A 24,087-nucleotide genomic window follows, 5' to 3' on the forward strand; every position below is an offset into this window, starting at 1 on the left:
CTTAGTTTCTTTTAATTTTCTTGAGTAGCTGCCGTAAGTCTTAAACATCTAAATCATCATAGGGATGATTCTCCCTATAGCAGAAATGTGAATGTTTTCTTGAATGACAGTAATTTTCATGATACATGTGCTCACCCACAACGATAGACGGACAATACTTAAAATATCCCTTGAAAAGAACAACTATGAAGATTACACATTAGCTGCTGTCTTAAATGACTGCCCTCAGGCAGATCAGGATTTTTTTTTTTATATCTTCATTCAGTGAAGCCAGAGCCCACATTTGTATGCCTGAGGTTCTCTTAAAATTATATCTGTAAACATGTATCCAATACAAAAACTATTTTTAATAAAAAGTTACATGAAACAGATTTCTGTGTTTTAATCACTAGTTGTTCCTCTTGTTAATCTAAGTAAACAAAAATGTTAAATACAAAGTAATCCTGGTTTCTCTCTGCAGGTTGAATGTTGGTGCTAAACTTAATTTTGGTATCCCTTTTTAAAAGCTTTTAGATTTAAGGAAATGAAGTTAAACCTTAAGAGGCCCATGACGAAAGGAAAGGGGGTGCTGGTGGAAAGAAAACACAGGAAGTTCCTGAAAAAAAGGTTTCCTATTCTGATTATCTTGAATCAGACTACAGAGAACTCAGGATGCAAGATCATATAAAAAAGACCTATGCCCACAGCAGCATTCCCTTAAATGGGTGCCATCAATTTTTCCCTCTATCAATTTTAACGGTAGCTTTTCTAGGAAGAGCAACTATTTTTAACATACCCCACTATCTATAAAGTCTTGTTTGCTCCTGCCTCAAACGCAAAATTCTAAAATCCATTTTACTGCCTCCTCAGATACTCTTGACTGGATTTCCTTATAGACCCACAATCACTCTAACCCAAACATCTCCATTCTGCAGCCACAGAGCTTTTGTAAATGGAAATGTAACTCCGCTGCTGTATAAAGTCAGTGAGTCCCCACTGACATTGTAAAATTTTAAATTCTCACCTACCCTACAAGGCCCTGAAAATTAGTACCCCGAAAGTTAATTTTTGCTAACACTCCCCTCATTCTACATATACTCCAGCCATAATGCCAGCTTCTCAGCGGGTGCTTTATTCTAGAACAGTCTGGGCAGGCCTTGCTTGTTCCTCCCCTTTCTACCTGTACTTAACCTTCCAATCAGCTTTAAACAATGCTTTCACAAGATTTGGTGAGCCTTGCTTATAACACCACTTTCTTTCTACCAGTTTGCTCTTTGGGTCTTTTTGACTAGCCTCAGGAAGGCAGAACCCTGAGTATCTAGTTGACAGTTGTATTTTTGGCACCTAACATAATGCTTATCATAAATAGGTATAACCAAGTCTGAATGAATGAATGCACTACTGGTTAGTTTCCTATGCCCTCTCTCCAAGAGACATATTAAGCTGGTCAACATGAGCTGCCTTCCCCACCACCCTTCAGCTCAGATGTTCAAACAGTAATGATATATAAGCTCATAGCGAAAGTATTTGCAACTAACAAGCTTAGTGTAAGGATTAAATAATTTATTTTTAGGAAAATCTGAATTTTTGTTTTGCTACATTGTTACTTATTAATAACTTCTTCTTTAAGTTTCTCTGCAAGTAATCTCCTCTTTATTAATGTCTGCTTCTCCTCTGCTGTCATTTCTGGTTTCTCTGTCATTTCCTTAAAAAAAAAAAAAAAAAGAAAATTGGCTATAGTATAAACTGGGTTCATATTTAAAATTCTCAACACAAGCGCATTTTAGTAAATAATTTTAAAGTCACACATAAACTGTAAAAATCTCTTCTTAGGAAAGTCTTGGACGTGGTGGCTAGGGCACTAATGCTGCTATGTGATAAAACCATCCCAAAGCATCAGATAAAATAGGCAGCTGTCTCTTGCTTAAGAAAAACATGTTCAATGAAACTGCTTTCATTTCCACCTGACAAAATCCTCATCACAACCATCTCATTGCCTAGAAAAGACTTAGCAGTTGCTATGTTTACAGGGAGGTTAATGAGAATAGATCTACAAGCAACATTCTATTTGGAGGCTTTATTTTTCTGATTTTGAGACTCCAACTTTAGATATGTAGATTTTGACATACTAAGGCCAGCCATACCTCTACCTCCTCAGCAGGTTTTTCTTTCTGCTCTGAATTTTGTATCTGCTTAGTTCTCATATCCTTTCTCATGGACATCAACTTATCTCTCTTCTTTTTGAGATAGTGTTCTCGCTGTCTGAGCTCTTCTGTTCCAAGTGAAGATAAATTCTAAGTCAAAAAAGACAAGGAATTATTCAGTTTCAAGTCTGCCTAATAAATGACACAGATACCCACTGACTGATTCAATTTAAAGTTTGAATTTAAGATCATAACAAAATGTCTATCCTGTTGTTCCCAGTTCTTTATCATTTTGCTCATAGTTCTTTAAAAAAATATATCATTTACTTACTGTTACTGGTCCTTCAATGTTCGCATGTTCTAAGCTAGGAATCTTCAGGCCTTTTTCAGGGAGGGAGGACATTTCAGGCAACATTTCCAACTTTCTTGCCAAAGGTTGTACTGACTGATTACCAAAATGTACTTTAATTTCTGGCAGTAATTAGATAGAGACCAATTAGAATGCTATAAGGAATATTAGGTATTAGGTGAGGCTCATCAAATGAGTATTAATTTCTTTTCTCCTATTCATTCCATCAATACAAAGTGCCAACACTGTGCCAGGTGGGAATAATAAACTTGATGTCTGTCCTCAAGAAGCTTTAACTAGTGTTTAATTATATTTCAACAAACACAAAGTTCCTGCTGTTTGTAAGGTATAAAAAGATTAGAACAATACTATAATGATATAAGGTTGCCACATTAAAAAAAATAAACAGTAATCCCCTCCTAGTAGTTGGTTTTCAAACTTGTTTGCAGGTAAAAACTATAATTGACCCTGTATATAAAGCTGCAATTTTCAGTACCGGAAGCATAAGTGCCAGTAATATCAGTAATTTTTGCTTGTAATTGCATATTGAAGATAACTCTGAACCTACCAATACATTAAGAAAATGTAAAGATTTCAAAGTAGAACTTGGAGGCAGATACAACATGAGCACTGAGTACTTTCCAGCTATTCAGTGATTGTGCTAAAAGACAGGATTTACATGTTGATTACTCCTCTGAGCCATTTTTCTAAAAAGATTTATTTTATTTATGTATGCAAACAAGAGCTAGGGTATAGGCCAGAGGGGCAGCGGGTAAGAGGATTCATCAGAGACTGAGTGGGGAACAGAACAGTCAGATCTACTGAAATACACTGCTGAGGGGAGCAGCAGGTGAGAAAGGAGAGGTCGGTTGCACCATGTGGGTTAGCTCCCTGGCCGGGGGGCTCAAACTCATGCTGCAGTCATTGCTGATAGCTTCATAGTGTTGAGACTTAACTCCTTGCACCACCAGGGAGGACCCTCTGAGCTATTTTTTATAAAGCATTTTTTTTTAAAGATAAAACACTTTCAGTGGGTACATGGACTATGCAATATAGCAGAGTGAGAAAAGCAAAAACAAAAATGATGCCAAGAATTAAAAGCATAATGGGAGAACATGATACATGTATCTTCAAATGATAAAAAACAAAACAAAACAAAACAAAAAAAAACTTGCACAGTAAAAGCAGAAATCAAACTCTTAAGAAACTTTACAATGTCAAGTCCATTATTCTAGCATGAGAGGGGTGGAGTGACTAATGCCTTGCAGGACAGAAGAAGGAAAACTCTTCAGGCTGCTGGACAGTGACAAAGCAACCTATACAGAAAGCTACAAACTAACTTAAACAGAAATGAAGATGACAGGTCATTTGGGATTCCAAGTTGGAGGAACGGGTAGGACACATTTAAGAATTTAATCCCGGACCTCCCTGGTGGCACAGGCAGTTGAGTGCTGCGCTGTGAAGCTGTCCACAGGCTCTGCAGCACGGGTTCGATCCCGGCCAGCCGGTGAGGGTCCCACATGGCGCGGCAGACCTCTCCTGTCTCGCCCACTGCTCCCCTCAGCAGTGTGTTTCGTCAGTCTGCCTGTTCTGTTCCCCACTCTGTCTCTGGTGAATTCTCTCACCCTCCCGCGCATCTGGCCCACTCTGGCTCTTGTATAAATAAAATAAATCTTAAAAAAAAAAAAAAAGACAAGATTAAAAGAAAAAAGAATTTATCTCCCTCTTTTCTCCCTGAGTTGTACATTTCCTCATTCCCCTTCCCTTGTAAATAAACCTTTTGTTAACCTTTAAAAAAAAAAAGAGAAAGAAAGAAAGATGAACTTGGATACATTATGTGGCAACTACAGTAGATAACAGTTAAACATGGCTCCTTATTGCTGATGATGACTTTACAGAAGTGGCTTGACTCCCAAATGTGAAACCGTAGAGTTGGAAAAGTGATAGTTCAATTAATTTGACAGTTACACTTTTTTTTTTTAAGAAAAGGATGATTATTTAACACCATAGAAATCTATGATGACATGAATTCATGTTATACTTCAATTTCTGTTTTTTAATTTTTTTCTTCTTTTATTTTCTTACAAATCGGAGTCGACGGAAAGTGAATTTGCCACATGTTGAACAAGTTCGTCCAGTAACATTAACTGCAAGGATTCTCATTGCTTTTGGTAGATTCTCTCTAGACATTTGGCTCAACTGACAACCTCTTCTTTTCTAGCTGTGCTTTAAGTCATCAGGAGAGTAAGCTCTTTGCAGGTTAAACTTCTAACTCACAAACTCCACTCAGAGACGGTCATATCCCAAGTGCTACATGAACATATCTTGTATGCTATGGCCATGGCACAAAGGCTGGTAGCTCCCTCTAGGAATTTTGTTCACTACTTTGGGTTCCTGGTTTCACTAAGAAATTTAGATACCACTCACTGTGCCAGCTGTCTATATGCTACCTGCATCCTCTTCAGTTAACTTCACAAAGAACTTTAAATGGTCAGTGGTTAGTCAATACTCTCTCCCTGGGTTTGTAAAGGCTAAGTATATATGAGAAATTAACACACCCAATACAACATTAATGTAATTATATTATTAAAGAAATCTCAGTATACTTTAACCTTACCTGAAGGTGGGTGGGCAAAATGTTCGCCATCCCCTTGTGAATTACTCTTTTTTGCAGTTTCACTGGGATGCACTGGTGGTTCTTCTGGTTTATCCGCTGATAACTTCAGGAATCCAGAATACAATTTAAAAAAAGAAATTATTAATTTTGACTTAAAGGATTCAAAGACAATTAGTTGGAAAAAAATTGCTGTCTACTAAATAATGAACCAGAGACTATTTTTTCAAAAATTTTAAGATGGTTTCAGCACTTAGTATCTTCTACTTTTTGAGGTAGGTTTAAACATTCTCATTTCAAAGCACATGGTAACAAGAGTAACTACACTGGTAGGATTAGGACTTTGGTCTTAGCAAGAAGTGGGTTTAAACTCAGGCTTCACCCTTACTGCCCTGTGACCTTGAGCAAAATACCAAAAAATACTCTGAATTAGAATGTGATTTTCCACATAAAATAATCTATATGCCACTCTTTTGATATGCCTGAAGAGGTCACACATTGATTTATTCCCATTTCTGAAACAGCATAGTATATTTAGATCAAAGAAATTTAAGTATAGAAAAAGTTAAGTAAACTGATATCAATGCATTATCCTAAAAAAAATGGAAAATCTAATTGCCTGTAGTTTATAGATAATTTATAAGCCCCCATAAGCTGAGTGATGAATACATGAGGACTCATTATTACTTTCAGCTCTCCTTTTGAGTATTTGAAAATGTCCATAATAAAAAGTCTTAAAATCCCAAAGCATAATACCCCTAAAACATAATAACATAGTATTATTTAAGAAGCCTAATATTGTTTGCTTATAAATCAGGGAGTTAATATAAATGTTTTCTGATCGCATTTTTTAACTGGTTTCTGGTCTATACCCTTACATGAAACAATATTACTATCTATGAATTTCACATCTATTGCCAGTTTTTGATTTACCCAGAGATACATAAGTCAGTTCTTAATCCTAAAACATGTTTTCTTCTACTCTTCATTGGGTACCTTGTGGTAAAATAGGCCTTTCAAAGAGAGTGACTGATACAAGCATGTGTTATAGTGATGGAAGGGGAAATATAGAAAACAACTTTCAAGTGATTAAGTTTATATTAGGTCTCCATTTCCCTTCAGAGAGATTTGGGAAAATGTGGAGGGAGAAGCAGCTAGACAAGGGGAAAGACAAAAAATAAGTATTACTTCCTTCACCCCAACCAGATAGAAGTTTAATTTATCCTTAGGAACAATCAGGAACTTTATGGAAATAGTTTTTAATGGAAGAACAGTAAGCAAAGAAACATAATACAGAATTAATCTGTTTCAAGCTGATAATGGTAAAGTCTGCAAGGGACCATCAGTAGTAACTACCGTTGCTGTTTCAAAAACAGTAAATAAGTCAGGAGAATAAAACAGGTTTTCATAATCTTCTTTCATGCATAAAGTTAAGGGGAATTTTTATATGGTATTACAATTTTTTGGAGTTAATAGTCTTGGTCTTCATGGGGAATTTTAAAGGTAGGTTGCTGGATAAATTGTAAGACACATAAAGTTAAGTAAAAATGTTAAAATTGCCAAGAAAAACTGAATTCTCTGAATAGCTATATAGTTCCACATAAGCTTAAATTTCAAAGCAAAACCTAGGTATAAATTTAAGACATAATAGCATAAAATATTTCTGTTGTGTATATTAATATGTTCTGTAGGTACCTGCTTTTTTCTCTTTCTTTCTTCTTCCTGGTCATATTCTTCTTTTGATTTTCTGAAATACACAGAAATATAGTAGAAAGTAAATTTTCATTATTTAATCAAAGGACAAATACTCATCCAAGCAATATGCTAACCAAAGCTTATACTATGTGCAAGGAATTTTAGAAACAAAGATGAAAAATACCAGGCTTTGCTTAAAGAGGTTTACAATAAGCTGGGAATGACATATGTAGTCATATACAGCATAATGTAGTCAGTAACATAAATTCAGGGTTACTAATTTCTTCTGGAAATGTGAATGATCCCTAGCTGAACAAAACCAACAGGTCTGAAATCCTAAACCCAAATTTGAATGGCAAATCCTATTAATACAGAATGTTCTCTCTTTTGTAAGAGAGATCAGTTATAATCCTCCTGATCCATATCTACCCTCATTCTAACTTTTCCAGTGGCATCTAGAAAGCACACACATACACATACACATACACACAAACACATCCACACAGTCTCTTTCCTCCCAACCACTCAAATCCCCTGAAATTAGCACCAAGTCCTAGAGCTCCTTCTATAGTTCCCTGCAAGGCCCATCCTCCTAACCATCATGCTATCTATCTTCTCTTTCTCCTTTGGAGTTGGGGAGCTGGTAGGTAGGTCAGGGATGACAGGATACCAAAAAAGGTGGGTCCCCAAAAGCCTAGGCCCCATTCTGCAGGTGATATAATGGCTGCAGGTCTCCTATTGCACTAAACATATATATTCTCACAGGAGGCTTTAAAATTAGGTGTTTCAATCATTCTTCCCTTCCAAAACTACAAGTAGAAGGAGACTCCTACAGGCCTAAGGGGAAAAGAAACAACCCTGCAAACTTCATGCCAGCATTCATCTGAGAACCATGTATCTGAAGCAAGGAAGAGATGGTAATACAGTAATCTGGGATAGAGGCTTCCAACTGTCCTCTTTACCCTGGAGGTTATCTGTCCCCCCTTCAAGCGCTTCAGTCTGTGTTGTCTACATGTCCAGTTACCTACTGTGGAACACGTGGCTTGAGCCACCTCTAATACCAAGATCCAGAAGCCATGAAGCTTCCTGGTCAGCTCAGGCCACTACACTCCCCTCTGGGAGCAGGCTGTGACTACTGCAACTTGTTCCATTGGTGGCCAGTATCCTCTTCCCATTATGGGAGTAGATCCCATTTGGGCTGATCTGGTATGAGTCATCTGAAAATAATTTTTTCTGTCCATTAAGAAATATATATGTAGTAACTGCTTTTAAGCCTTTTGGCTAAGATCAAGTGTAGAAATATAAAAACAGAAATGAGAAATAAAAACGTCAATTATTTTTCATGGTCTTCAGTAGAGAATTTAAATTTACCAGTTTATAATATTCTGGGAGTAAAAAGTATATATATACAGATCACGTTACAATATTACTAATGATCCATACAAAAATTAAGAATACCTTAGAACTTCCCTCAGGATTTTCATTTCTTCTTGTTCAAGGTCACTGACCACATCAGTACCATCTGTTAAGCAGTCAGGTAATACACCTGTTCAAGACCAAAGCCCACACAGAAAGAATATCAACTCAACTGAAAACATTCATCTCTCACTTTCTAGCTCACAAAGGAGTACAAATTCATTTTTTAAGTTCATCAAGATTTACGAAATAGTTATTAAAAATACATTCTAAACTATTATCTTTTTAGCTATGGTTTTTTTTATTTTTTTACATTTTCTTGTTTTAGGAAATCAGTTCCACCAAAAAATTCACAATTTTATCTAGAGATGTTGCTCAACAATTATTTGCACTGCCCATCAAAAATAAGGCCAGATGGTCTTAGTCATAGCAGGAATTTAGAAAACCTAAATAAGGGACCAGGAAAAAGAATAATTATAATAAAGTAAAAATCAAAATCAACAAGCAACTATAAACGAGAGACACTATGGGGCGGGGGACAGGAGGAGGGAGTAGGGTCAAAATAAGGGGGGTGGGAACTGTATGGGGAATATAACCAAGATGAAAATGCATACATTGTGCAAAAATGAAAAATAATGTAAAAATATATAAAATAAAAAAATAAAAAATAGCTTCTCAGAGGGGGGCGGAGCAACATGGCGGCGAGGAGACGCTGCGAGTAAGATCTCCCATTAAAAAAAGTTAATAGGGAGGAAAAGCGGCAGGTCCCAGTGAGAACTGGGACACGGAAGATAAACGGACGACTCCAGCAAACTGCCCAAAGAAGAAAGTTGCCATAAAAGAGGACGAGAAGGGAGGGAAGCGCAGAACCCTGCTCCCCTCCCCCGCCCACAGAGGCGGCACTCTCCGACCGGCAGAGAGGAGGGAAACAACAAACCAAAACGGCCAACAAGAAAAACGGACGCAGCAAGTGGGACTGTGAGTGGAAAGGAACTATTGCAGCCACCACACCCCGTGAACGGGAGAGGCGAACCCTGCAGGATCCGCCGCGGAGGTGAGCTCCAGGTGCCATTAAAGAGAGCCACGCCCCCCAGGAGGAGACCAGCACCAGCACACAGCCCCGGCCGCCCGGTAAGGTTGCGCGCGGAAAGCGGCGCGGAGCGGGACCGGATCGCAGCTGCCCAGGTCCCCGCGCCTGCGACCTAGGCTTGCGGGGAGACGGCGGAGGCCCTCCCTGAGTGAGCAGGAACAAGGCGCCCAGGCAGGGGAGCGGGATTCAAAAGGCGCCATTCCCGCGCCACTGATCTGGGCTACAGCCTGCGTCCTGGAACTGAGGGCTTTGGAACTGAGACCCGGGGCACGAAATTAGGGGGAGACTGCGGAGGCCCTCCCTGAGTGAGCAGGAACAAGGCGCCCAGGCAGGGGAGCGGGATTCAAAAGGCGCCATTCCCGCGCCACTGATCTGGGCTACAGCCCACGTCCTGGAACTGAGGGCTTTGGAACTGAGACCCGGGGCACGAAATTAGGGGGAGACTGCAGAGGCCCTCCCTGAGTGAGCAGGAACAAGGCGCCCAGGCAGGGGAGCAGGATTCAAAAGGCGCCATTCCCGCCCCACTGATCTGGGCTACAGCCCGCGTCCTGGAACTGAGGGCTTTGGAACAGAGACCCGGGGCACGAAATTAGGGGCGTGGGTTCCCCACGACGGTGGGGCACAAGGCAGACACAGCACCCCAAAGCCGTTGAGGTGTACCCTACCATCCCCGCTCTGCTCCCTGTCCCACGGGGTGGAAAATCAGCTCCCCAAGGGCTCTAGGAGAGATCTCTGGCACCACCTAGCGACTTGAAGCCAGCAGAGGCTCCTGAAGGAGCTAGTGGCCAGCTGGGGAGTTTGCCCACACCGGGCCCCTTCCGAACAAGTAGTCTGAGCCCACAGGGAGAGCGAGCACCCACAGCCGGGGCAGACCAGGTGCGCAGAAGAGTGTGCCTGAGACCGGACACGCAGGGAGTGTGTCCCACATCACCATTTTAGAACAGGGACATTTCTTCAGTAAAGACTACCTGCAGAAGGCTTCCTCAGGAGCCAGAGGTGAGCGGGGGAAGTTCGCCCACGCCAGACCCCCTCTGGCCTGCAGTCCAAGCCCAGAGGGGAGCAGGAACCCACCGCCGGGGCAGACCAGGCGCACAGGGGAGTGTGTCCCTACATCGGCATTTTAGAACAGGGACCTTTCTCCAGTAAAGACTGCTTGAAACTGACAGATGACTCCTGGAAGAACCAGAGGGGAACAGAGAAGCCCACCCAAGATGCCGGCCAGTCCCAACTACACAGTGTCCCAACGCATACGGCAAATTAGAAAACAGACAGTAGGGAAGAGAAGAACCACACGCAACCTAGCAACTCTCCAGAGAAAAAGCACACCACAAAAAGAAAGCCAGCCCCCAGATTGCAAAGACAATAACTTGGAAGAATTTCTGAGCCTTCCAGAAAGAGAATTTAAAATTGCCGTGATTAAAAAACTAACAGAAGTCATAAAGGAAAACAATGATAAGGGAAAAATAATCAACGATCAGAAGAATGCAATTGAGTCCCTAGAGAGGGAAAACAATGGTCAGAAGAAAGAAATTGAGTCCCTAAAGAGGGAAGTAAAAGAAATGCAGGAGATCAAAGAATTAATGGAAGAACTAAAGAATTCTGGGAAAAGCAATGAAAGCAGAATAGATGAAATGGAAGAACGAATAAGTAATCTTGAAGACATAGAAATAAAAAGAACCAAAACAGAAAAGGAAAGAGAAGTACGAAGGAAAAAGAACGAAGAAAGACTTCGGGAACTATCTGACTCCATGAGGAAAGGAAATATAAGAGTTATAGGAATACCAGAAGGAGAGGAGAGAGATGTAGGAACAGAGAAAATATTCAAAGAGATAATTGAAGAGAACTTCCCAAATGTGAAGAAGGAGCTGAAAATTGATATACAAGAAGCAAGAAGAACACCAAACTTCCACGACGAAAGGAAAAATACAGCAAGACACATAATAGTAAAGCTCCCAAGAATCCAGGACAAGGAAAAAATAATGAAGCTGGCAAGAGGGAAGAAACAGATAACATTCAAAGGAAAACCAATCAGGCTGACATCAGACTTCTCCGAAGAAACACTACGGGCAAGGAGAGAGTGGAGGGACATAGTCAACAGACTCCAAGAAAACAGATGCCAACCAAGAATACTCTATCCCGCAAAGCTCTCCTTCCTCTTTGAAGAAAGAATATGGACCTTTCCAGACAAACAGAAACTCCGGAATTTCATTGCAACTAAACCCCCACTCCAAAAAATACTACAAGGAATCCTAAAGCCAGAACCTCAGAGGGACGAATAACAATGAAAGAAGGCCAAAAAAAAAAGTTATTAAAAGAATAAATAAATAAAATCAAAGGAAAGACAAACACAATGGCAAATACAGATGTTAACATATCAATAATAACTCTGAATGTAAATGGACTAAACTCTTCAATAAAAAGACACAGAGTTGCAGACTGGATTAAGAAACAAAACCCAACCTTTTGCTGTCTCCAGGAAACACATTTAGCTACAAAAGATAAAAATAGGCTCAAAGTTAAAGGATGGAAAACAATCCTACAAGCAAATGGACCAAAAAAGAAAGCAGGAACAGCTATACTTATATCAGATAAAACAGATTTCAAACTCAAAAAGATAAAAAGAGACCCCAAGGGTCACTACATTATGATCAAGGGGACAATACTTCAAGAAGAAATAACACTCATTAACATATACTCACCAAACGAAGGAGCACCAAAATATATCAGACAACTGTTGTCCTCTCTGAAAACAGACATCAGAGAAAACACATACGTAGTGGGAGACTTCAACACACCACTATCAACAATGGATAGATCAACAAGACAAAAAATAAGTAAAGAAACTAAAGCTCTAAATAAGGACCTAGAGCAATTGGGCTTAACAGACATCTATAGAACACTAAACCCCAAAAAAACGGAGTACACATTTTTCTCAAGCGCACATGGATCATTCTCCAGGATCGATCACATACTGGGGCACAAGACAAACATCAACAGATACACCAAGATTGAAATCATATCAACCATCTTTTCTGACCATGAAGGCATCAAACTAGAAATAAACCATAAAAAGAAGGCAAGGAACTTTCCTACCTCATGGAGATTAAAAACCACACTACTGGAAGACCATTGGACTAATGAGGAGATCAAAGAAGAAATTAAAAAATTTTTTGAATTGAACGACAAGGAGGACACCAATATCCTAAATGTATGGGATGCAGCAAAAGCAGTAATAAGAGGAAAATATATAGCAATAGAAGCTCACATCAAGAAACAAGAAAGAACTCAAAGAAACAACCTAATCTCGAAGCTCAAAGATCTAGAAAAAGAACAACAAAAAAACCCCAAAACCAGTAGAAGAAAAGAAATAATAAAAACCAAAGCAGAAATAAATGAAATTGAAACTAAAAAAACAATCCAAAAGATCAATGAAACCAAGAGCTGGTTCTTTGAAAAAATCAATAAAATAGACAAACCCCTAGCCAGGCTCACAAAGGAAAAAAGGGAGAAAGCACAAATAAACAGGATCATCAATAAAAGAGGAGAAATCACAACGGACACAGCAGAAATCAAAAGAATAATCAGTAACTACTATGAACAGTTATATGGAAACAAGTTCAACAATCTAGAGGAGATGGACAAATTCCTACAACTCTACAATCACCCAAAGCTAGATAAAGAAGAAATAGAACACCTAAACAGACCAATTACAATTAGCGAAATTGAAATGGTAATCAAAAACCTCCCCAAAAACAAAAGCCCAGGACCTGATGGATTTACAAATGAATTCTACCAAACATTCAGAGACGAATTAGTGCCTATCCTTCACAAACTCTTCCAAAAAATTGAGAAGGAAGGGACAATACCAAACACGTTCTATGAAGCCAACATTACACTAATACCAAAACCGAACAAGGACAACACAAAAAAGGAAAACTACAGGCCAATCTCCCTAATGAACACTGATGCAAAAATCCTCAATAAAATTTTAGCTATCAGAATCCAACAATGTATCCATAAGATAATTCACCACGACCAAGTTGGATTCATTCCAGGGGCACAAGGATGGTTTAACATCCGAAAATCAATCAACGTTATCCAACACATCAACAAAAAGAAATATAAAAACCATATGATAATATCAATAGATGCTGAGAAAGCTTTCGACAAAGTGCAACACCCATTCATGATAAAAGCCCTTGAAATTCTTGGGATACAAGGAACATACCTCAACATCATAAAGGCCATCTATGACAAGCCAACAGCCAGTATCATTCTCAATGATGAAAAGCTGAAAGCAATTCCATTAAGATCTGGAACAAGACAAGGATGTCCACTCTCACCATTGCTTTTCAATATAATACTGGAAGTCCTAGCCAGGGCAATAAGACAAGAGAAAGACATCCAAGGAATCCAAATAGGAAAAGAAGAAGTCAAACTATCACTATTTGCAGACGATATGATATTATATATAGAGAACCCCAAAAACTCCACAGAAAAGCTAATTCAACTCATCAATCAGTTCAGTAAAGTGGCAGGATACAAAATCAACACGCAAAAGTCAGTAGCCTTCCTATACACAAACAATAAATCTGAAGAAGAAGAAATCAAAAAGACCATCCCTTTTGTTATTGAAACAAAAAAAATCAAATATTTGGGAATAAATCTAACAAAAGAGGTAAAGGACCTATACAAAGAAAACTATAAAACACTGTTAAAAGAAATAGAAGAAGACACAAAGAAATGGAGAGACATCCCCTGCTCATGGATTGGAAGAATAAACATTATTAAAATGGCCATCCTTCCAAAAGCAATATACAGATTCAATGCTATTCCAATCAAAATTTCAATGTCATTCTTCAAAGAAATAGAACAATTATTGATGAAATTCATATGGAATCACAAAAAACCCCGAATAGCCAAAGCTCTCCTGAAAAAAAAAGAAGGGAATGGAGGCATCAGACTCCCAGACTTCAAACTATACTACAAAGCCATAATCATCAAAACTGCATGGTATTGGAACAAGAACAGACATACAGACCAATGGAATCGAATAGAAAATCCAGAAATAAACCCACAGATTTACGGTCAACTAATCTTTGACAAAGGAGCAAAGACTATGCATTGGAGCAAAGAAAGTTTGTTCAATAAATGGTGCTGGGAAAACTGGGTCGCTACATGCAAAAGAATGAAGCTTGACCACCACCTCACACCATACACAAAAATCAACTCAAAATGGATTAAAGAACTAGACATAAGACCTGAAACCATAAAATATATAGAAGGAAATATAGGCGAAACACTACGTGATTTGCACATCAAAGACATCTTTACAGACACATCACCCAAAGCAGTGATAGTGAAGGCAAAGATAAACAGCTGGGACTACATCAAATTAAAGAGCTTTTGCACAGCAAAAGAGACAATAACAAAAACAAAGAGAAACCCCACCAACTGGGAGAACATTTTTGCACCCAACACTAATGATAAAGGACTGATCACAAAAATCTGCAAAGAGCTGATGAGACTCAACAACAACAAAGAAAATAATCCAGTCAAAAAATGGGCAGAAGAGCTTAAAAGAAACTTCTCTGAAGAGGAAATGCAAATGGCCAACAGGCATATGAAAAAATGTTCAACATCACTTGTCATCAGGGAAATGCAAATCAAAACTACCATGAGATACCATCTTACACCAGTGAGAATGGCACATATTAAAAAAACTAGCAACAACAAATGTTGGCGAGGGTGTGGAGAAAAAGGAACTCTTCTGCACTGTTGGTGGGAGTGCAAACTGGTCCAACCACTGTGGAAAGCTGTGTGGAGATTTCTGGACCTACTAAACATAGAGCTTCCATATGATCCAGCAATTCCACTCCTAGGTATTTACCCAAAGGACACAGAAACATCAATTCCAAAGAACACCTGCACCCCTATGTTTATAGCAGCACTGTTTACAATAGCTAAGCTCTGGAAACAACCCAAATGCCCAAAAATAGATGACTGGATCAAGAAGATGTGGTACATATATACCATGGAATATTACTCAGCATTCAAAAAAGATAAACACATGCAATTTGCAGCAACATGGATGGCGCTGGAAGGGATCATGCTCAGCGAAATAAGCCAAAAAGAAAAAGAAAAATACCGGATGGTCTCACTCATAGCAGGAATCTAGAAAACTTAAATAAGGGACCAGGAAAATGAATAACTATAAGATAGTGAAAATCAAAATCAACAAAAAACTATGAACCAGAGACACTTTTAGGGGGGCGGGAGGGGAGGGATTGGGGTCAGAATGGGAGGGCTGCAATTGTATGGGGAATATAACAATAAAATTTATAAAAAAAAAAAAATAAAATAAAATAAAAAAATAAAAAATAACAATAATATAGGACAATAAAAATTAATATAAGCTGTTATCATCCATAATCACATACTGTTCTAAGGATACACCATTGAAATCATTAAACTCCTAACAATAAAACAAACTGTGTTCTTAAGGTATCCCTTCAATGGGAAAAGAGTTTACAAAACAAAACAAAAAATGCCTGTATTAACTGAAATAGTATGTTAATACGTTTCATTCATACAACCATGAATGCTATTGAAAAGGACTCTGCTTACACTATATGCAAAAAAGCAAGGTACTAATCACTCTGGGGATATATATATGAAAAAACACTCTCTGCCCTAGGAGTTTCTATTTATATATTGGTATAATAACTATAAACCAGAGCAGTACCAACACAGGCCCAAGGCAAATAACCCATAGCAAGTAATTTTAAGTACTGGTTTAATTTACTTTATTACCTACACCTCCTTGATAATAAGGCAGGTTGGTAATATGGTCTGTTCCTATCTATAATTATCATATTCCCCCAACATTAGCAGCATGTCTCTTAATTTTTACCTTCCACTTCTTTATTCACATAGGACTACAGGATTTTGGGTCTGCTCTAAATTAAAGCTTTATTATTCTAAACCCCATGATGTTTAATCCATTTTTAAATTCAACTTTTTATTTTGAGATAACTGCAATTGTACTGCTACACACCCTTTACCCAGTGTCCCCGAACAGTATCATATTACACACTCTAAGAAAGTACCACAACCAGAAAACTCACATCTATTCAAACTATTAATCTTAAATATATTTTGTTCAATCAAAGATTGACAATTAGTATTCTCCTAATAATCTTTCTGAGGAAAATTAAAAGAACTAAGGAAAGAATAAAACAATAGTATGCAATACTTCAAAACCATGAAAATAATACAGATATATATTTTCATCAAATTCTTTGATAACCAGGATCCAGAAGCCTTTGAATTTTTCTTACCACAAATGTTTTTCAGTTTTGATTACAATCAGCATGATTTAGGTACACACTCTGGATCTAAGTTAAGCAACATTCTTAAAGTATTAAAAATTCTGTGGCTAAAGCTTAGTATTAGTAGTTTATGTTTAAATGTAAGCAAATTGGTCACCCCATGCTTTGACAGCAGCCATTCCTATACATTGCCCCCCCTATCCTCCTTTACTAATATAATCCAGGTCTGTGCTGTCATCAGGCAAGCAGGTATTCAAAAGACCCCACAAGAGACTCATGATTGGTTTAAGCCAATCATAATGGCCTCATTTCCTCTGTCAAAGGCTTTAAGAAAGTCGGGTGACCCCCTCACCCCTGTCCTGACCAATATGACCCAAGGAGAAAATTCCTAAAGGATTGCTAACAAAAAGAGGTATGGGGGGGGGGGGAATCCCATTTCTTCATGAGACACTGTTGAATCAGCATTCCAGGCAGCCAAAGTGCAGTCATAAGAGAAGACTCTGAAAAATGGCAGAATGTAAAGATGGAAAGTTATCAGGGTACTGGATATCGTCACTGAGCCACTAAATTAATCAACCCTGAACCTGTCTTCCTTGCCTCCCTTTATTTGGACTTCTTCAATGAGAAGGTAATTTCTTGCTATTTATACATTTCCATTCAAGTTTCTGCTACTGGCAGCCTGAAGCATCCAGTTGATATAAGTCATACATATTTGTTTCTTTTCATAGAAATCTAAATGAATTTCCAATTAAATTTCAAACTTAAAACTAGAGTGCTAATATCAGCTATTTTTTTTTAATCAAAACTGATTTTTCTGGGCCTCCCTGGTAGTGCAAGTAGTTAAGTATCAGCACTATGAAGCTATCCACATATCCACAGCCACTGCAACACAAGTTCGATCCCCAGCCAGAGAGCTGACCAACATGGCAGAGCAGACCTCTCCTTTCTCTCCCACTGCTCCCCTTAGCAGTGTATTTAAGTCAATCCACTTGTTCTGCTCCCCACTCTGTCTCTGGTGAATCCTCTCACAATTCCCCCACCTCTGGCCTACACCCCAGCTCTTATATTCATAAATAAATAAAATAAATCTTTTAAATAAATCTTTTAAAAAAACCCTGATTCCTCCAAAACAATTTCAACTAACTTAAATAACTTCAAAAATCTCTACTCCATAGTTCAGAATAAAACAAAATTTCAGGAAATATCAGAGAAAAGGATTATATAAGCAAGCGCACAGTATCATGCATCATTCAGGACTAGGGTGGTATTATTTTTATCCACAGAAAACAGCTCTCTTACCTGCTGTCAAAAGCATCTTAAGATTTTTAGGAAATGGTTATGGTAGTTAATTCTACCATAACCTCTAAGGGATAGAGTCTCTTCTTACATCAGACAAGTGAGAGGAGAATCCACAAGAGACCCTGCAACACCCTAATGTTTTGCTCCAACAAGAGAAGCCCTATCTTCGCACATTCCAGACCCTTCAAATAGAATATGATTGAACTATAGCTTCAAGAAACAATCAGAGGAAATGATCTGTTGCTAAACCACTAAAGTGGATATAGGCAGGGTAATGAATATAGGCAACAAGGAAAAGGAGCAAAGGAACACTTAGATATTAAGGTCAGGTTACCAGAGCCAGAAATCTGAAACAGATTTAAGAAGTGGATTACAGAGGAGATAATACACCAATGAGAATACAGTTAGAAACTCAGATGTTTTGAATCCATATGTCAATTGAAGTTCAAGTATATCCAAAAAGGGAACAAAAGCACGAAGAACTAAAGAGAAACTGAGATTATGCAGAGAGTCAGAAAAAGTTAAAACCAAAGAGGGTTACCAAGATTTTGAGTTGTTTTCTTTTTCACCTGATGGCAAGTCAATCATATCTGCCTGTTGCCCTAGAACAGTAGCTTTCAGGAGAGTGACCAGCTGCTTCAGCATAACCTGGGAACTTATTAAAAATGCAAAGTATCAAGTCCCACTAAAGACCTACTGAATGAGAAACTAGCACACAGCAATATATTTCAACAAGACCCTCCACCTGCTTCCAATGCTCGATAAAGCATGAGAACTATTGTCTCCTAGAAAGGTCCTAATAATGATAAACCAGAAGGACAGCAGCCACCTTCTCTCTATAGTAACTCCAACTGTGACCCCTTAAAAATACTGAATTTCACAAACAATGGCTAGGCAGAAAATCAAGCTCTCTGAAACCTAACACATCATTAAATCTATTCTGGTCTGTTTTCTTTGAGATATCACACACACATTGTTGGGAAGTTTATACTCCAGAATCTCTTAAGTCAGTCAGAGACTTTCAAACTTGAAATAAATTTACATTTAAAACTGTATTAGAATGAGAATCATCAAAACTGAAAAAAAAAATGCAATTAGCACTTAGATTTCTAAACTGAATGTTTTACCATTTCTCTCTTGAATTATTCGAATGGCTTGCAGCTGCATTTCAATGTTTTTCTGAACCATCATTGCCTTAAAGATAGTAAAGTCTTCTGCTGCCAACACGGGTTGCAAAATGGCCTGTGGGAAGAAGTCTGAAGATTAAATGAAGATTCAAGTTTTAAAACAATTTCCCACATATTTAAATCACGTCCATTGTGAAAGGTGCATAAATTTAAGCAAGCAACATTATTGTTTAGGTTATATGACTCAAAGAGCAATTTTAAGATTTTATTCTAAAATAGGGTTCTCAAAAGGTTGATTCTCCCAATCCTCAAACCTCCAGGAAGCTAGTGTAGACAGTGATACATTTTCAAATGAGCCAATTCTAAGTAACTGAAGGAAAAAAAAAAAAAAAAACAGGGATTGCGGCTTATTTCTTTAAAGTTACCACTTCAATATCTGGATTTGTTTTTCAGCCACATGAATATCTATTTGATGACATTCTGTCACTTGAAATTTAATGTCTAATGATAAATCAGTAATTCCAAAATTATCCCTTGACAAATATAAATATCAAGATAATACAATAAAAAAAGTCCAAAAATAAATTCTGAAAAATCAAGTGTAATGAGGGATTAATAATGTGAGAATGCAACTGTAGTTGTTTTTTATATAGAAAGTTTCATGGAAGAGGTAAGTCAAGAATTATGTAAAATAATTTTCTGGATGAAAAAGAAGTATAATAAATTAAGGAAAAAAAGGTGTCCACCCTAAGACTACCCAAATTAACATTTCCTTACCTGCTAAGAACTATTGCTATATCAAAGAGCAAACCAATTTCCAAGCTAATTAATAAAGTGAATAAGATTTGAAATGCATGAAACTCCCCCCCAAAAAACTCAATCAAATCTTACCAATATTATTAAATTCTACTTCAAGCTTTACATAATAGTTGACCACACAAACCAGCAGAAGTAACTAAGGCAATAATATCAACAAAAGATCTATTAATGCATCATGAAAAAAGAGGAATCTTTACAACAGCAACCAGCTCTTACCTTTAGACAAATGCGGTACAGCGAATCTAAAGTGCAAAAGGCAGCAGTCTGTGACATTTATAAGGAGTTAACAGTACCAAAAAATGTTGGAAAGTTTTTCATTAAATTCACACATACTGATTTAAAGGCACAGCATAGAGGGCAGTAAATAGGCTTTATATGTGTTTCATTGAAAGTTGCAGCCCAGAGCTCAGTGACAGATTATTAGTGTCTGCCAGGGCCCCCTTATGGTATTGTGCCACCCTATAACTTTGTTCTGGGGCTTCCTAGACTTATTAAAAATATCAAGTACTATCCTCATTACCAACAAATACTTGAAAGGCACCTAAGGATGGTAATATGTCAACCAGAGCTTATGTCAGCAAGTCAAGAGTTTGAGTGCATACTTAAAGCTGTAATGCAGGACTCCTCAAAACTGTGCTCCTTGGCCTATTTAAGAAATGCAGGAAACAATGTGTATTTCTGATCCCCACCCTAGACATAAATTTGTAGATGATGGGCGCACACATATCTTCCCAGACAATTTTTACAAGCTTAAAGGTCAAGAATCAGTACTACCTTGGGGAATAAAATGAACTTGATAACAAAAGCCTACTTTCAGCTGACCATGTGACTCTGGACATACCATTTTGTGCTGTGAGCTGCAGTTTATTCATCTGTAAAATTAGTATTACAGGATTTTTCTTGAATTTTACACTCCACAGATTAGCAAAATAAACTATTCTTTTATGTACCAATAAGGAAAAACCCTCCATATAATTACAGCATACCATTATAAAAAGCATTTTCATTTCAGATATTTTATAAAATGAAACTTGTGCATTGCAGAATGAAGGAAGTATAGTAATAACTTCCTGGTCAAGAAAATACTTTTTAAACTGAAAAATACCAATAAAAATAATAGTTCTGGACCTTTTAAGGTTAAATATAAAATGGCGTGTTAAACCTAACAACTTTTACAGTAATTGGCCTCTCCATTCCAAGGTTAAGGATCATCCCCATTTTAGACCTTTCAGTATGGGCAATTAGAGAAACTGAATACAAGAAGTTACCCAAAAAAACAAGCAAACTAGCAATTACTTTCAAAACAAGAATCTAAGGTATCTAATTTGAAAGAAGACTATGAAGTAAAGAAAAATGTAATGGCTCTATATTTGAGAAAAACACAACAACAAAAAATGAACAGTGAGACTAAGAATTTGACTTACGTAAGATTAAAAGACATTCAAATACATTTACCTTTAGCCTAAGGTTATACTATCATTATCTTTAAACATACCAAATTCTGAAAGGTACAAGTGATTTCATGCATTTATGATGCTCCATTAATAGACATAATAGCAAGGAGAAACAGATAAACTCACTGTTATCGTTGAAGTAACGGACAGATTAAGAAAGCAGAAAATCACTAAGTACTTAGTGGAACTACACGGCACCTTCATCCAAATAGATCAGATTGCCATTTATAGAACACTTCATTCAACAACAAAACACATTCTTCTCAAATTCACACAGAACATTCACTGAAACAGACCACATTCTGGGCCATAAAACACATCCTAATAAATTTAAGAGTAGTAATCACAGTAAGTGTGCTCGCAGATTAAAATGGAATTAAACTAGAAATTAATAACAGAAGGATAACTGGAAAATGTAGAATACTTTGAGATTAAATGACATACTCTAACATATGGGTCAAAGAAGTAAGCACAGGAAAATTTTATTAAATACTTCTAACTGAATGAAAATGAAAGTACACCGTATCAAAGTGTGTATCAAAACAGTGTGGGGAGGGGCCTCCCCTAGTGGCGCAGCGGTTGAGTGCTGGGCTGCGAAGCTGCCCGCAGCCTCTGAAGTGCCGGTTCGATCCCGGCCACCGGGTGAGGGTCCCACATGGCGCGCAGACCTCTCCTGCCGCCTGCTGCTCCCCTCAGCAGTGTACTTCGGTCCTTCTGCCTGCTCTGCTCCCCACTCTGGCTCTGGTGGGTTCTCTCACCCTCCCGCACTTCTGACTGTACCCAGTGCTTGTATAAATAAATCTTTTAAAAAAAAACCAAAAAAAAAAAAAAAAAAACCAGTGTGGGGAGCAAAAATTATAGCACTGAAAAAAAGAAGATTTAATAATTTAAGATCAATAGTTTAAGTTTCTGCCTCAGGAACTAGAAAGTTAAATGCAAAAAGAAGCTCAAGTAAAGAAGTAATGGAAATGAGAAAGAAAATAAATAAAATTGAAAGAGAAAAATCAACAAAACCAAAAGTTGATTGTTTGAACAGAGCAATAAAATTGATAAATTCCTAGTATCAGAAATGAAAAAAGGGAGATCACCATGTACAGTAAAAGGATAATAAAGATTCTACAGTATTAAAAAAAAAAGATTACAAACAATTCTATATCCACAAATTTGATAACCTAGATGAAATGGACCACTTCCTTGAAAAAACTGCCAAAATCTGCCAAAATGTAAACAAAAAGAAATAGACAATCTTATTAGGTCTACATTTTTTAAAAGATTTATTTATTCATACAAGAACTGGGGTACAGGCCAGAGGTGCAGAGGATGACAGGATTCACCAGAGACAGAGTGGGGAGCAGAACAGGCAGAATGACTGAAATACACTGCTGAGGGGAGCAGCGGGTGAGCCAGGAGAGGTCTTTCGTGCCATGTGCTTAGCTCCCTGGCCCGGAGCAAACTCATGCTGCAGTGGCTACGGATAGCTTCATAGATTGCATCTTAACCCCTTGCGCCCCCAGGGAGGCGCACTTCCTTCCTTCCAAAAAATAAAAATAGAGGGAATACTCCCTAACTCATTTATGAGACCAGTATTACGTTAATGCCAAAACATTATCAGAAGGGAAAAGCAAAGACCAGTATCTTTCATGAACAGAGACACAAAAATCCTCAAATAAAATATTAGTAAATTGAACACAACAATTTATAACAAAATTATACACCATGACTAATTATTGCAGGCATGCAAAACTGGTTTAACACTCAAAGATCAATTACGAATCTTCCTTGACTTACAGCTGAGTTACAAGCAGAAAAACCCATCATAAAACATAAAACATCATACAACATAAAAGTTAATTGCCTTCCTACATAATTGTACAATGTACAATTGGAATTTGAATAAAAACAGTTTTATTTATAAAAACAGCACCTAGAAAAAGAGATTTATATATGAATCTGATAAAATACGCACAAGATCTATATGAGGAAAACATAAAAACTGATGAAAAAAGTTTAAATAAATGGATAGTTTAGCCTTGGGCCTCCCCGGTGGCGCAGCGGTTGAGCACTGGGTTGCGAAGCTGCCAGCAGCCTATGCAGCGCCGGTTCGATCCCCGGCTGCTCCCTGGCTACCAGACGAGGGTCCCACATGGCGCGCAGACCTCTCCTGCGCCCGCTGCTCCCCTCAGCAGTGTATTTCACTCAGTCTGCCTGTTCTGCTCCCCGCTCTGGCTCTGGTGAATTATCTCACCCTCCCGTGCTTCTAACTGTACCCGGTGCTTGTATAAATGAATGAATGAATGAATGAATGAATAAATAAATCTAAAAAAAAATCAGTAGCCTTCCTATACACCAACAATAAATCTGAAGAAGAAGAAATAAAAAAAAATCCCTTTTACTATCAAAACGAAAAAAATCAAATACTTGGGAATAAATCTAACAAAAGAGGTAAAGGACCTATACAAAGAAAACTATGAAACACTGTTAAAAGAAATAGAAGAAGGGCCTCCCCGGTGGCGCAGGGGTTGAGCACTGGGTTGCGAAGCTTCCCATGGCCTCTGTAGCGCCGGTTCGATCCCTGGCTGCTCCCCAGCCACCCAGAGGAGGGTCTCACATGCCGCGCAGACCTCTCCTGACGCCCGCTGCTTCCCTCAGCAGTGTGGTTTGTCAGTCTGCCTGCGCTGCTCCCTGCTCTGGCTCTGGTGAATCCTCTTACCCTCCCGTGCTTATGACTGTACCCAGTACTTGTATAAATAAATAAATAAATCTTTAAAAA

General features: G+C 38.1%; 1 protein-coding gene across 1 annotated transcript in view; it reads right to left on the minus strand.

Annotated features, from left to right (window-relative positions):
• Positions 1-1,407: 1,407 nt before the first annotated feature.
• CFAP36 (cilia and flagella associated protein 36) overlaps positions 1,408-24,087 on the minus strand; it is a gene marked incomplete at its 5' end in the record, with an annotated part of 44,852 nt that continues 22,172 nt past the window's right edge. The window contains 7 exons of the mRNA XM_084234557.1: positions 1,408-1,684; positions 2,124-2,273; positions 2,455-2,594; positions 5,090-5,192; positions 6,782-6,833; positions 8,240-8,327; positions 19,045-19,159. Of these exons, the coding sequence (XP_084090683.1) occupies positions 1,583-1,684; positions 2,124-2,273; positions 2,455-2,594; positions 5,090-5,192; positions 6,782-6,833; positions 8,240-8,327; positions 19,045-19,159 (750 nt within the window). The 3' untranslated portion in view covers positions 1,408-1,582. The remainder of the gene's footprint in view (positions 1,685-2,123; positions 2,274-2,454; positions 2,595-5,089; positions 5,193-6,781; positions 6,834-8,239; positions 8,328-19,044; positions 19,160-24,087) is intronic.

The sequence above is a fragment of the Talpa europaea genome (assembly GCF_964194135.1).
Source record: "Talpa europaea genome assembly, chromosome: 6".
NCBI lineage: Eukaryota > Metazoa > Chordata > Mammalia > Eulipotyphla > Talpidae > Talpa > Talpa europaea.